The sequence below is a fragment of the Pteropus alecto genome, unplaced genomic scaffold, assembly GCF_000325575.1.
Source record: "Pteropus alecto unplaced genomic scaffold, ASM32557v1 scaffold146, whole genome shotgun sequence".
Taxonomy (NCBI): Eukaryota; Metazoa; Chordata; class Mammalia; order Chiroptera; family Pteropodidae; genus Pteropus; species Pteropus alecto.
The window spans coordinates 22,915,150-22,930,627 of NW_006442107.1; the positions used below are offsets into that span (position 1 = coordinate 22,915,150).

General features: G+C 38.4%; 2 protein-coding genes across 16 annotated transcripts in view; one reads left to right on the top strand and one right to left on the bottom strand.

Annotated features, from left to right (window-relative positions):
• Positions 1–5,585, top strand: part of OSBPL1A (oxysterol binding protein like 1A) — a 193,577-nt gene extending 187,992 nt beyond the window's left edge. For all 7 annotated transcript variants that reach the window (XM_006920023.3, XM_015595746.2, XM_015595744.2 and 4 more), the window contains 2 exons: positions 490–580; positions 4,357–5,585. In XM_006920023.3, the coding sequence (XP_006920085.1) occupies positions 490–580; positions 4,357–4,459 (194 nt within the window). In that variant the 3' untranslated portion in view covers positions 4,460–5,585. The remainder of the gene's footprint in view (positions 1–489; positions 581–4,356) is intronic.
• Positions 5,586–6,005: 420 nt separating this feature from the next.
• The window catches only part of CABYR (calcium binding tyrosine phosphorylation regulated), a 22,045-nt gene continuing 12,572 nt past the window's right edge, over positions 6,006–15,478 (bottom strand). For 7 of the 9 annotated variants that reach the window (XM_015595723.2, XM_025038658.1, XM_025038660.1 and 4 more), the window contains 2 exons: positions 10,166–11,434; positions 6,006–8,069 (listed from right to left, as the gene is read on the bottom strand). In XM_015595723.2, the coding sequence (XP_015451209.1) occupies positions 7,471–8,069; positions 10,166–11,434 (1,868 nt within the window). In that variant the 3' untranslated portion in view covers positions 6,006–7,470. The remainder of the gene's footprint in view (positions 8,070–10,165; positions 11,435–15,478) is intronic. The other 2 variants (XM_025038659.1, XM_025038663.1) reach the window with 2 other exon arrangements.

Consider the following 15,478-nt stretch of genomic DNA (forward strand, 5'->3'; position numbering starts at 1 on the left):
AAGTTTGAGAAACCCTGTTTTAACTAAATACTCTGATACTCTCTTTGAATTATCAGTGAGACAGTGCAACAGTATATTGGAAATTTTGTTTGGATTTCTTGTGAATGGAATCTAAAGGAGCTCTGCAAGGTCTAAGGATTTAGAAAACTTATATTTATTCAGTTTTTCTACCCAATTTTTCATTAAAGCACTTTAACACCATTTTTTAGCCTTAAGAATAAGCAGGTTCATTTTGGTAAATGCAGATGTTTAAGGTATGGGCTATAGGAAGAGATAACTGGGTCTTGAATGCCAGCTCTGCCTTTTACTAACCTAGGTATGTGTTAAAATTTTAATTTGAAGTTTGACTATGGTGTTTGCATTCTCATAAAATGGAGCTCATTCCAATACATATGGATGGTGCTTCTCCATAAAGTTGTGCTTAGTAGTACTACGCTTGGCAGTCTTTCCTTGCAGTATAACTGTTGTCCATTGATGTTCTTACTTTAGATCAAGCCAGTGAAGAAAAAAAACGACTTGAGGAAAAACAAAGAGCAGCCCGCAAAACCAGGTCCAAGTCGGAAGAGGACTGGAAGACGAGGTGCGTGGGTTTTTAGACCCCTTGGCTGAGCCTTAGGTGGCTGCTGTGTGGGGCAGGGCAGGGCTGTCAGATGTGGTGAACTGCAGACCAAGGCCTCATGTGAATTCTGCCTAGTTATTTCCGGGCCTGAGAGAGAAGGTCTTTCCACTGACGAAGTAGTCAAGCTGAGAGAAAAGGGACTATTTGGAAATTAAGGTTAAAATAGTCCACACAGTTATTGCAGGTAAATGCCAATTAAGAAAACTATCTTGCTTTTTTATCTGGCAAAACCCTGTCTTTTCCATATATAAGAAGGGAAATGAAATCCAGAACTGCAGATTTTGGCATGAAAATAGGTTCAGAGCTATTTGTTTATACATGCAGATAAATTACAGGGCCGTCTGCATATATATTTAGAAAGTACCTTTACTCTTCCAAACACAAGGGATATGACATACAATGGAAATGCAGTTTGTATGAAGGAACATTCTGGACTCCATTCAAATAGTGGGCAAGAAAATTTCAAAGCTTTGAAAGTTTTTTCTTTTTTTTTTTTTAAGAATCAGGAGTTATCTAGTAGCCACTTTATTAATAGAATCTCTTATAATTTAGAATAAAACATTTTTCTACATTGGTATCACATAATAGAAGCCATCGTCCTACAATTCAGTAATTAAATCAGTTTTGGAGCCAATATGCAGCAGATATTATTTGGTAACTCTTTTGCATCATAAAGGAAGATAATTGTAAGAATGAGAAATAACTTTCGATATCATCTAATCTGGTGGTTTTGGGACTTTTTTGTTAGCACCAATATCTTTTTTGTCAGTGAATGCATAAATAATCTGCAAATATAGAACATATGCAGACAGAGCTGCTGTGGTTGGACCAGGGCTGAGGGCGGGCCCTAGGCCACTCCTCACCTTCTCCTACCCTGCATACACCCTGGGTCCCTAAACTCCATGTTATACCGTTTGAAAACCATTAGTCTAGAAATCCCTTTGTGGTACAATGGGAAACAAAATGCTGGTGTATTTTATTTAGGGGACTTGTGCAAGGGCACACAATTAGTAAACCGCAGACCCGTGATTAGAACTTCTACCTTCATTAATCCTTCAAGCAAAGCCACGTTGCTTTATGTTGATGTGATCCCTTTTGAAAAGGTCTGATATATTTCATCATTATTTCTAGTCTCTCTTGCATAGAACCCCACGTTTGTACTATCATTCTAATTATTAACTCTTATTTTTCTGGTCACATTTTCAAGTATACAATATAAGTGAAAAGGCCAGGAAAAATTTTCACTGCCAGATAGTTATAACATTTAGAAAGCAGAGCTTTAAACAGCTCTGTTGTCACCTGAAAAATAAAAACTAAAAGCTACACTTGTGAACTCTAACAGCCTTTCTTCCACAGCTGTGTCATAGACCAGCAGTTGTTACATGAATATACAGATCTTTAAAGAGATCCTGCTGACCTTTTGTCAAAAGAATGTGCTTTGAGCACTTTTCTAGTGGTGGTAAGAAGATTGCACGTTCATTGACTTGTTTTTTTTTTTTCACCACTGGTAGTGTATATTTGAATAGCTTAGTTCAGTTTGAGTAAGGGCAGGTGTAGGGTTGTTTTGATAAACATTTTCTTCTGTGTAGAGCTAACTAGCTTCATAAAAATCAAACTCAGAAACATATTGTAACTTGTCCCAAGTTCTTCCACACTAAAAGCTGAAAAAAAAAACTCGTTTCACACTGAAGAGAGTTCAGGCTCCAGGGTTTTTCAGGCTATAAAACTGCCCTGCTTATGAAAATGGCTGTTTGTCATCCTGACCTATTTTCCTAGAGGAGCTCACAGACTTTAATGAGCATGGGGAAGAAGTGTGGGTACTGGTGAGAGACACAGGATTTGAAAGAGAGGAGAGGCAGGTGATGAAACCAAAAAAAAATTAATGGCATTGTCTCCCCCAACACGAGCATTGTGCAGAGTTAATATTTTATAGAATGTTATTTTTCTGATAAAGACTCGTGGACTCTGTAGACTCAGAAATATTGAATGAAAGGTAGCAAAGTAATCTTCATTCTCCTTCTCTTTCCTGTTTATTACTCATCCTTTCCTAAAATGTTTGGCTTTAGATAAATTGACCAGACTTTGTATGTGGAGAGGGTGTGATGATAGCAGCAGAGGTTTCCAGACCTGAGTGCTCAAAATTAAGAGAACTAGAATTTGAAAGAAACCTTAATTTTTTTCATCAGATCATGAGCTTCAAGGCGCTCATCTCTCATGCAGTGTTTGAACTCTCCCCAAGAACAAGTGACTCCCCAGAGGGAGTCTTGCAGATGGGGTCTTTAGAGAACTTTGCTTACATGCGAACAAAAAAACATCCTTTGCTATTAAACCTGTCATTCTGCGAAATGTCTTCTTGCAGCTTTTTCATCCTCTATTTTGTGTGGAAGAAATCCTGTAGCGCAGGGTCTGAAGCTTGCTTAATTTTGATTCACCTGCTTTTCTGAAGTACTTGACAAAAGTGCCTCTACTGCTTAGACTTTCGAGATCCAAAGAAGTATAACTATATAGTTCATATTAGAGAAAAATTCTGTGATTTGGATCAAATAATGCTTCTGTAACATATTTCTAGTTTGGTTACCAAAGTCTGAATAATATATATCTTGATCATTTAAAGTTGACTTTTACATTTTCTAACTAGAAAATCCCCAAAGCTAAATCAACAGTATTAGTATTCTAGAAAATTCTAGAAAATAGTAATAGTATTCTAGAAAATTTGGTCTAATGGCAGTTTACTATATGATCCTTCAAGGACATAGTCTAAAGTGGTTTTTTTTCCTCTCAGGGTTTTTAATGCTTCTGTTGTGGTAGTAGGAACATTTGTGATTTACCAGATAAATCTAACACCACTCTTAATTGTTAAATATTTTTAGAAGCAATTTATTTGGAAAAAATGGTGACACCTAAAACTGTTTTCATAAATGTTACTCTGACAACTAAATCATATTTCCAAAATGTTACACAAAATTTAATTGCGAACCTCTTGAGCAAGTAATTTTGATTTTCCATTACTTAAAGAAAACTGGGACTGTGAGAAATGGGTGACATGTTTTTCTTAGGGCAAGAAAATGATTAGGGCAGCTCTTCTAGAATTAGATAAGACAATTTAGGATGTTAAAAGCTAGGATGTAACCTAACAATACATATCAGCATGACAAAAATTGAGACCCAGGAAGATTTGGACTAGATTAATTTCAGTAGATTATTTGTGGCATAGTATATTTGAAAAATTATGGTCTTTAAAATCAAACAAGTTTGGTGTTAGTTGTAAGCTTGAACAAGTTATTCAACTTCTCTAACATTAAGCTCATTTGTAAAACAGTTTTAAAGGCTTGAGGGGCATTTAATCTGAACCAGGCACCTCTCACATTACTATAGGTAGGTTGTATAAGTTAATTGCTTTATCCTAGTTCCCATTCCTAATGGCTTTTAAAAGAATGCCTTCTAGCAGAAGGAATGGGGCTATCGGTTGAACAATTAGATAAAAATATTGGTTCTAACAACCGTACTAGATAGAAGGTCCTACTATTGCTAGATGCTGTGGAAAATCCATAGAACTTTGCATGGTATCATTACACGTTTTGGACTATTACTCTACATATGTGCCCTCAAAAGAGAAAATCTATCACTTCACACTCTTTGGAAATCCATAACTCTGAATACTGCAAGCTGGTGAAGCAGCAGGTACCCTGTGATTTCAGACAGTTTCCCTGTAAATCTTGTCTTTTCTCTTTAAACAGGTGGTTCCATCAAGGTCCTAATCCCTACAATGGAGCACAGGACTGGCTTTACTCGGGCAGCTACTGGGACAGAAACTACTTTAATTTGCCTGACATTTATTAAAATGCAGACAAGTCAGGGCATTTGGCTAATTTACAAATAAGTCTTAAATCTATGTTTTTAAATTTTTTCCCTTGGTTTCTACTCATCTTTTAAAATAAGAAAAAAAAAAACCCCACTCATAACTTGCATTTCACCCAAGAAAAGTAGGGCATAAGGTGATATTGGTGATGAAAGTGTTATGGAAAATGGGTAATTTTGCTATCCAAACATACTTGGAATACTATTTTATATTGAGGTAAGCGAAACTGCTGGGTAACTGGAGAATATGCTTTTTATGGTTGCTGTTGCCATATTTACTAAAGGTTTATACCTAAATGTAACTTTAGCTTTATGAAATTATATAGTAATCCCAAATCAAGTTATTTTGAATATTTTATGCTGTCATGCTTGAATGTTTTAGGTGTAACTTTGAAATGTTTAGAATACTCCTATACAATGTTTATGTGCTCAAATGCAGAGAAGGTTATGTCATTTTGTAAAGACTACATTGGTAAGATGGCTGTTTTTCTAACTAATCCTCTCCATTTTACCCCTTCCCACCTCCAGAAAGAAAAAATGCCTGACTATTCAGAATAGGTATCCTGATTTGAAAATTCTAATGAATTAAACTGAAAAGGGCATTTCATTTGCTTATCTTAGTGCTCGGAATTTACTTTGACAATTCTGTAATCAATGTCATTAGAATTAAGGTGTTTAATTGTACGTTTGAATTGAAAATATGTATAAAAATCTAGCAATTCACAAAAAATGCCCTAGAAATATTTTAATCATCATCATCATTACATAATGACAAACCTTTTTAAATGCTTCAACTTCCAGTGGCAAATGCCACCAGAAAAATTAAGTTGCACTCATGTAAGTATCAAACTATATAACAGGAGGTCTTGTGCATTTTAAGTTTGCAAGGCACCTCTGTACTTAATGTATGAAGACCTACTGTACAGTAGTTTTGCCCCTTTAATTGGGGTACATTAAGCTTATATTTATCCACCCAACCCCAGACTGAGATATTACTTCAAGGGGCCTTAGGTAGCTGCCAGTAAATTATTTTAATTGCTGTCATGAAGTTAACAAGTGTTATAATGAAATAATCTACCTGATGCTAAATAAAGGCTTTAGAATGTTACAAAAAAGTGTGATTTCTTTTAAACTTTCAAGTGTACTAATGTCGCCACTTCGTACCATCCTAAATTATCAAGAATGACCTTATGAAGGAGTCCTTGTGGTGCTGCCATCCCCAGGTCCCAAGAGATAACCAGCTGCCTAGCACACACAGCGGTAAGTAGATAGCACTTAGTATAGTAAGATAGCACTTAGTATAGTATTATAGGGAAGTGCTACTCTTCATTTGGTGTGAATGCCAAATAACAGAATTATCAAGTGGTAATTCTTGGTTAGAAAAGCTAGAATGAGAGTGGTTATTTTTTTTACAGTGTGTACAAGAGTTGGAAAATGCTACTGTGTCATAAGTCTGAAAAGATTTAAGGCCTTTTTTGTCTGATTGGTTGCCTACCTCCTGAATTACAAAATAAGCAAGAATACAAGGTTTTGTGCTTGCATGAAGTTTATTGATATATTAGGCTTGGTGGCAGACTCCACCTTGAACGTTGACTCAAACAGCCTCATTTTCGGCATCTGTTAGGAATAATGTAGCGAATTGTTTAAATTTAATCATGAAACTGAACATGTGAAGTGAGATTAGAAATGCAAGGTCTCCCCTCCTGTCACTAAGCAATAATGAATCTAATCAGTTACTTGTGCATTTGCAGTAAGGTATCCTAGCATTTCATGCTGAAAACAGCCATTTTATCCGTTCTACTATAAGTCCAAAAAGGGAATAAGTAAATGCCCATCGCCTTAAGATATTTTGATGACTGAGAATTGTCACCATAAATATAGTCACTGTAGTACTTGAACCAATTCCCACCAGTTGTTCTAAGTAACCGAATTCCTTGGTGTGTAGGTATAACACTTGTATTATATACTCTCAGCTAGTCTCCCTACTTCCTCTAATGACCTCCTCCTGACGTTCCATCCTTTCCCACGTAGCAGCCAGAGGGATCTATCATTTTTCTGGTTTCTCATTGAACTTTCAATCCAAATCTTTCTCCTTGGTATGCAGAGACCCTGAATTATGGTCTTCTCTTCACGTCTCCAGTTTCCTCTTATGTACCCTCCCCTACCTCCCACTTGCAGTACCTCCAGCCCCCATGTTCTTTCCTGCCCTAGAACTCTAGGGCTCTTTGCATACTCTGGGCTTAATAAAGGCAGGCTGGTATCAGTACCATGTTTGTTTTCTTCATAATCCTTAACACATTGTAATTTTTTGTCCATCTCCTCCACTAAGGTATACAGTTCATGTTTTGCTCACTGTCCTGTAAACACGTGGGGGACAAGGGGCTAGCTAGCACAGTACCTGGCATCAAGTACTGGTTGAATGAAAAACTTTTAAATGAGTGATAAAACTCATATCTGTGATTAATTCCAGTTGTCTCTTTAGCTCTAATGTGTTTCCAATCCATTCTACTATATTCACTCTAAGAGGGAGTAAACTCTTACTACCATTTATTGGGTATTCCATATATAATCTCTTACCTTGCTCTCCAGTTGTTCCCAGCTCTTTTATCTTTGCTCCTCCCTACCCCTTCAATATGCCAACTAGATTGTAAATTCCCACATAAGACTTTTCAAATCCATCCCCTTTTAGCATTTTCCAGGGGGCTAGACACAGAACCAGGTGTTCAAAAGTGATTGGGTTGATCGGTCCATGTATTAGGCACCAGATCCTTGGTGTGAGTCATAACGGTACAGTGCACTGCTGTGCATTATTAGTAATTGGTGATAAGCTGGAGGCAATAATCTCATCAAATTAGAGTATACCCTAACTCACTGCATATCTCAATTCAATTTATTTTTAAAAAATATCTCAGTGTCCAGGTCAACAAATCAAAATGCTAAAAATTCATGTTTTAAGGCCTACATATTATGGTAGGAAAATTTACCTACCAGTTTTATGTTTCTGCTTTGCGAACATGGGCAGTAGTCACGGTTATTTCTCCAGCAATACCATAACTTCCAAAGGGAGTATGTTTGTCACCAGATCCTGAACCTTTTTTGGCTACATCTTCTACCGGGAAAGCAACAGAAAGAAAAACTGGGCTTTGTGGCCTGGGGACATCCTGTCCACTTGTAGGAGGACTAGCATTCTGGGGGTTAGGGGGCTGTTTCTGGAATTTCTGGTCTGCAGGAACAGCAATGGGTACTTGGACTGCAGCATATCTCTTCAAGGTGTCTGACTGGGGAACAAGCGCATGACCAGGAAGAGGTTTCCAATCCTGTGCTTCCTGAACACTGGAGCCTACTAAAATAAAAGGTGGGGCACTGGTCTTCTTGCTGTCGTCCATCATCACATAAGTTGGAGAAGTAACTTTCGGTGGATGCTGCAGAAACTGTGGATCCTTAGGATTAGATAAATAGAGGGTTGCTTGGGGGAAAGGCCCCGGTGCAGGTGGCGGTGATGGGCGACTTTGTTGATTCATATCAGTTAGACAATAAAGGGTCCACATGTTAGAATATGGTGGTGGTTGTCCTGCTTCGCTTGTTGCTATTGCTATAAAAAAAAAAAAAATTTGCAGGCATTAGAGGTTTGGTCTCTGTATCAGGCGCTATGCACAGAAATGTCTTTATAAATTTCGTTTACATATAAATAAACAGCTGTAGTAAATATGTGCCATAAAGCATGCTATAGAGAGGGCTAAGTAAATTGTGTTTGGTAATGTGAAAGGAGAGATTCTCTACAGTTGGGAAATGAGAACAGTGCTGTGAGGCAAGGCAGGGACACTAGAGTTGTGGCTGAAGAAGCAATCTCATTCTAAGTTGCTGTTTCTAGGTACTTAAACTTTAGACATGGCTTCTACAGGGTCCTTGAGAGGAAATGGAAAATCGACAATTTCGGCTTTACCAAAAAATTAATTGAGCGTGTTAAGCCACTGGAAAAAAGGGTTAATTCATCTGCATAGTGATTCTTTTCTTTACGAAAGAAATCCACACTAGGTATCATCTTTTGATCACATAATCAAATCTCTTTGGCCCTTCAGGTACCATTACCTCCCATTAATTTGTCACCACACAAAACCATCACATAATCTAGGACTCAGAACCCCAGAGAGCACTGCTTTTAGGCAAGGCTTGAAATCATAGGTCCGAGGCGGCAGTACAAGGCTGGTTGGTCCCATAGCGGTTCTTTAAGAAAAAAAGTTCTAGACATACCCTCCATCTACGTACACTAAGGACTCTATAATATCCAGTTTGACTTGCCTAATAAAGATAGTACTGTCTTTGAGAACTGAGTCCTAGAAGATGGGATGGCAGAGAAAAGGTCTCTGATGGAACAGATGAAGTTGGCCCACATGTGCTGGGTTCACCTGTCCTTGGTGCAGCTTATCTTCCCCCAGAAAAGATAACACTATGCACATGATTAAGCTAGTGTATTTTCAGTAGTTTCAGAAATTTTCAATTGATCCTTGAAACTAATTTAAAAATACGCACAAGCCAAGTCCTCAGATTTTTGTTAAATATCCTCTTAATGCTTGCTTGGTAATAGTTAAGCACCTGAAAACAGTGACTTGGTATGGAAATGCCGCTTAAGCCACAAGTGTGATGCCAGCCTCACACATTACACTCCCAGCACTGGCTTCTGCCTTTTCAGCTGTACAGAATCCCTGTCACACTGCCAGACAGAATTTGATCTCTAAACACCTGCTTTGGTAACATTTCTTTGTCATTCTGGCTTTAGTAAGAGTCAAAGTTCAGAGAGTTTCTGCAAAAGGGATGGGGGAAGTTGGCTCATGCCTGGCCCATCTTCCCCTAAAGGGAGACAGGCCCCTGCACTTGTCTAGGAGGGTGGGCAAACCAAATGCCGTAATTAGATCGAGATGGAGGTCAAATCATGTCTGTGTCACAGGAAAGCAGTGGCGATAGTTCAGCAGCCAAAAAAAAAGCAGCTAGATGTGGGCACTTGTGGGGGAACTGACAGAAGAAAGCCAGTCATCTTAGCTGTTCCCATCATTGCTCAAGTGCCTGACTGTTCTTTCTGCTGCTGCTACCCCGCTGCTCCCCTGTGTGACAGATCTTCATCCTGACCTGTCCCCTCTCCATCCAACAATGAAGCTGCTCCGTCAGCTGCGGGAAGCTCGCAGGCAGGAAATCAGTGCTTGACCCAGCTCCCCAAACCAGGTTGCAGAGCTCTCCTGACTCCATGTGAAAGCACAGTCAAACACACCACCATTTCTTTCACTTTTAAAAGGCCACCACCTATGTAAATGCATTGCTGTAGTTTGATTTTACATTCACAAGTGAGAAATTGGATACCAATACCCCTTAATGACAGTTTTGTAATAGGAGTATTCAGATTGCAGACCTAACTAAAGGCTCTGTTTTTCACTACATATGTTCAAAAGAATAACACAGACGTGCTAATGACCAAACTTTTAGACCTAATTTTGGTGATGTCACTTTAAAATCACTCATCTCATAAAAGTAAAATCTCAAATACAACAAAGCCTTTAAATAGGTTTGGCATTTTAAAAAACGATTGAAAGTAAGACGTCTGACCAAATCTTCAGAGAGCCTACCTAGATGGTTACCTGAAATACAAATGTCACCTGAAATGTAATATTTAACTTTGTAAGTATCTGATTTTCTTACCTGGCTTCATCAAACCTTGTTCAGGTGCTGCTTCCCATTCTGGTTCGATTTCTGGTTCAGTAAGACTTTCTGGACCAGGAGGAGGGGGGCCACTAGATGATCTTACAGATGTACCTGAGTGCACAGTTTTTGTAGCTTCCCCAGAAAGCACAGGTTTGACCCCCATCTCCTGGGATGCAGAGTTTTCCCATGACTTTTCCTGCTCAGGGACTATCGCAACGATCTCCACTTCAAGGTGCAGAGATTTTTCAGAGCCTACTACATTGGCAGAGCCCTCTGCATCCAGGGATAGTGCAGATGGACCTTTCAAAAAGGTGTCAGAGATCACAACTGTTGCTTCTCCCTCCACATATACTGAGGAATTAAGTTTTGCATCCTCCAACTGTGCAAATTTTGCAGAATCTACAGATTTTTCAGATGTGCCTGAGTCTGTCTTGAGTGTAGGTGTGGAACTAACTGGTGGTAACAGCTCATTTTCTTTAAGAGAAGCAGCTTGATCGGGTAAAGGGATGACTATTTGTCCTGGCATTAGCTCGACATAAGTAACTCCTTCAATCACAGGGTCATCTTTATAGACAGATGATATACGAATGGCTGATGTAACCTCAGTATCAGCCTGCAAAGGGACCTCAGGAGCTTGATCATGAGCAGGAGGTTCTTGTTCATCCTGCAAGGGGAGTAAGGAAGCCGTTGGTGGTTCAGCCTTATTGTCTTTAGGTTTAGAACCCAAGTCTACATGGCCAGATGTTTGGCTCACAACCTGCCTTGCTACCCCCTCATCAGAATACGCAACAGAAGCAGCTACCATGTTATCTTCAGCAGCCTCTGAGCTCAGCACCTCGTTGGAAAAAACAGGCATACTTGTTGCCACATCCACCATTAAAACGTCAGACTGATCATAATGAACAGATGAAACTTTACCTAACATCTGAGCAGCAAACTGAGCTGGGTCAGCTGGGACATAGGCAACCTCTGGTGAGACAGCTGTTGGACATGGTGATGAGGGTGGGGTAGCAGTCTTAGGAGTAGATGCCTTTGAAGGACCACTAGCTGCTTCACTTGTCACCTCAGGCTCTTGCGGGAGCTCAGCATGAACTGATGGGAACTGAGTGGTTTTGTTGCTAAACTGTGGTCCAGCTATATTGTCCTCCTCTGTGTCTGTAGATTTTTCCATCCGTGTAGGTTCTTGGGAAACTGTAGATATTTCTCCTGATTCTTTTACATATTCTGGTTTCTTCTCTTGTGTCGTTCCTTCTGACCACTTCTCAACTAAAATAACAGCCAGATGATTAATAAGTATATATTTCCCAAATGAAGAATTTTAAAGAAAGCAGCAATGGGCTGAGCATTCAAATGTCAATATATATACAAGTACAAAAGAGTTTTATTTTCCAACATCTGTGATTTAGTGTGGGTAAAGAAACTTTCCTGTCCTGTGCAATCAAAACACACCTCAGTTCATCTTAGAAATAACTGACTCCAAGTAGCACAGAGACAACTAATGATCAGATACCACATTCATCAGAGGAAAGATTCTGACTGCCTAGAAATAAGGAAGCCGAAAATCTCCATGGAAAAAGCTACCGATCCAAACTTTGGCACACAACTAAAGAAGAAGAAGAAGGAAAAAAAAGACTTCTATCTGGCTAATAAATACCTAATCTTTAGCTGGTATAACAGTAATGAAACATGCTGTTATATTAATAAAGGCATTCCTCAATTTAAGGAAATTGGTATATAAAGTCTTAATGAATTGGAAAACTAGAGGACTAGAGGGTATTTTTACATTAGCACATGTCATATATTCCAACCTAAAATGGTAGCAAGGTGTGATAATGCAGCCTACTGGTCCTACTGTACCAGCCAAGAGGAGCAGAAAAAGAGATCTCTGGATCCAAAAGTAGGGTCTGAGTGAATGAATCCTCAAGCATGAGGAAAGTCTTTGGACAGCCTGGGAGGTTCAAGCCAGCTGGTGACATTTAGAAACTCCTAGAGCTAGAAAAATCACTTTCTGCTTGTCACCCACACATTTGTGTAACCACCTTGGTGGTTCCTCATCTAACGTTTTCATACCTGCTTGCTTTACTGAGGATTTTCTCTCAGGGAAGCATCTCCCTAATGTAATGAAATCTGCAGGAAAAGTAGAATTTGCTTTACAATAATGTGTTTGCTTCAAGTCAAAACTTTCAGGACGTTTTCATAGGTTCGGGTGCTTCCTAAAGAACAGAGTTTTACAGTGGCTCCTTCCACAGCTGCTAATTTCTTGTAAACTCAAGTCAGTTGTCAAGTTCTGGACATGGATTAACACACCAAAAATGTGCAGGAAAGAAAAAAAGCTACATCCACTCTTGCCTCCCTCTGCTTAGAACAATACCTCATTTTTCTAACCATTCTCCGTTTCGGGACTTCCCCACGCACAAAGTCCTTTATCCACTAATGCACTTGACTGGGTGCTTGTGCTGTGTGTAAGCCACTGTACTAGGTCACTGTTGAGGATATAAACATTAAGATGAAATCTCATAAAGCTAATGTTCAGTAGGGGAGATAAGGTAGGTAATAGAAATAGAGGTTAAAAAAAAAGTATTAAGTACCTAATAAATTGTCTTATTAAAGATCTATGGACATTCAGAGGAACGAAATAATCTGGCTGGAGGAAACTTTATTTAAATAAGTCTGGCCTTACACTTAAGGTACAGAACGCTGCAAAACTATTGCAATTATAACAAGGGAAAGCCAAATCACAAAATATGTTGACAGTGGTGGGTGTAGTAACTAAAATATGTATGGGATACAATGGCTTTATTTTGTTACTCTTTGAAAAAGAGAAGGGACAGGTGTGGAAGGGGCCCCTCACAATTGCCCCATCCAGGATGCCAGAGAGCCCCCTGTGGAAAAATACAGGTCAAAACCAGCCCTGTCCATTCCGACTTCCTTTATTAGAAACTTTACCAGACTCCCTTGTCCAGTGAGACAGAGTGGAAGTCTCAGGCTTCTCAGAAAGAGTTTCCTTTCTTAATGAAGGGAACGAGTGTCACTGGTGCCACTTTCTCTTCCTTCCTGACTTAAATGTGGACACAGTGCCTAGCTCAGTGGCATGAGGGGCCAAGTAAAATACGCTAAGAATGACAGCCTAGATAATTGGTGCTTTTTTATTATAACATTGGCAGCAGAATGAACACCACTTCCAGATACCTTGTTTTCTAAGTCATAGTTAATTGGTTTTCTGTTACTTGCAGCTGAACACTTCCCTGATACATGGCATAATTAGAAGCAGTAAAGAAACATGAAAGGGGGGTTATGGTACATGCCGCTTTTTAAATACTATGTCTGTTTTTATTTGGTGAATTCAGTAATATACATTTTCTCATTGGGCATTTGTTGAATTCATTATTTGAAGATTAGATAATACATTGTACTTTTTTAAACTTACTGTCTAGAAAAATTTGTGCTATGTCCCATACACCCTCTCTGTGGTATAAGGCTGGTTTTCAAGACGATGCTTTTGAATTTCCTACATCAGAATCATGTTCGGTGAATAGTTTTACTTCTTCCTTCCCAATATGTACACTTTTTTTCTCTTTTGTTTCTGTTTGCCTTATTGTACTGACTAGAATCTACAGTGCACTGTTGAACGGAAAGTTGATATTAGATATCTCTGTCCTGGTTCCAATCTGAGGGGAAAGTATTCAGTATTCACCACTAAGTATGTTAGCTATAAGGTTTTTTATGCATACACATTATTAGATTTAGGAAGTTCCATTTTATTCCTTGTTTGCTTATAAACGTCTTTAAAGGTATTTCTTGTAAAGCAGGTCTGATGAGAATGGATTCTCTTAGCATGTCTGTCAGAGAATGTCTATTTTGCTTTCATTTTTTAAAGACTATAATTACTAGGTATATTCTAGGTTGGCAGGTTTTGCTTTCGGTACTTTAGAGATGTCATTCCATTATCTTTTGGCTGTTATGGTTTTGTTAAGAAATCAGGTATTTGTCTTATTATTCTCCTAAAAGTAATATGCCTTTTTATCTTGCCTGTTTTCATGATTTTGTCTTTATCTTTTTCAGCAATTTGACCATGATGTATCAAAGTGTGGTTTTCTTTATATTTATCCTACTGTGGGTTCACCAAACTTTTGATACCTTTCAATTAGACTGGGCCAATTCTAAGCCATTATTTTTTCAAAAAATACTTTCCCATTTATTCTCTATTCTCCTCATGTAACTCCTCCAATTACACATTAGTCCTTTTGATCATGTCCCATGTATGTCTCTTACACTGTCATGTTGTTTTTCTCTTTACTTCAATTTGGATATTTTCTATTGCCCTATTTTTTAGTTTTCTAATTGTCTTCTGCTAGTGATGCCATCCAATAAGTTTTTAGTTAGCTGTTATGGAATGACCATTTAGTTCTTATTTTTAGATTCTATCTCTGTTGAAGTTCTTTGTCTTTTTCATCCATTTTTCCATCTTTTCAAAACATATTAATCATAGTTATTTTCAGTTGTCATGTAGTAATTATAATATTTGGACCTTCTTTGGGTCTGCTTCTAATGAGTATGCTTTATTTCTTGATTATTAGTCACTTCCTTCTACTTCTTTGAATGTATAGTAATTTTTAATTGTATGCTGGAAATTACAAATGACATACTGTATAGGTTCTGATTTGGTGTTGCTCTTGCTTTAATAATGGTAAATCTCATCCTTCTGAAACATGGTTTTAGATTTTGTTAAAGTGGTTATTTCATCTTTGTTCTTCTAGCACACTTTGTTCCTAGGGTATGACCTTCCTGGGTTCTCAACTGAATTGCCAAGTTTTCTTAAGTCTTTATTTTGGCTGGGCCCAAACTCCAAAGCCTCCCCAACAGCATACCACTTCTGAAATCCCTGCTTAGCTTTTAATCTCCCAATAGCTCTTCTCTGCTAAGCCTCCTCAAGCCTTACTCCACATGAACAGCTTAGGAGTAGGCCAAAAAGAAATATTTTTGCAATTTTGGGGGATCCCTCTTTGCAAATGCCTCATCTGTGGTACTTTGTTGCCCAAAATCCAACCATATGAGTAGCCCTGCAGAAACTCTGCTTCTATTTCCTCTTCCCAGAGAAACTTCCACTCTCTGCTTGGACTCTATTTCCCTGCACAAGAATTTGAAAAATGCCACCAGAGTGAATGTAGGGCTCAATTTCTATGACTCTCTTCTCCTAAGAATCCAGGCACAGGACTTTATTTAATATAATTTCTCCAGGTTTTATGATTGTTTATGATAGGAGGGTAAGTCCAATATTAATTACTCCATTATAGCTGAAACTGAAATCTT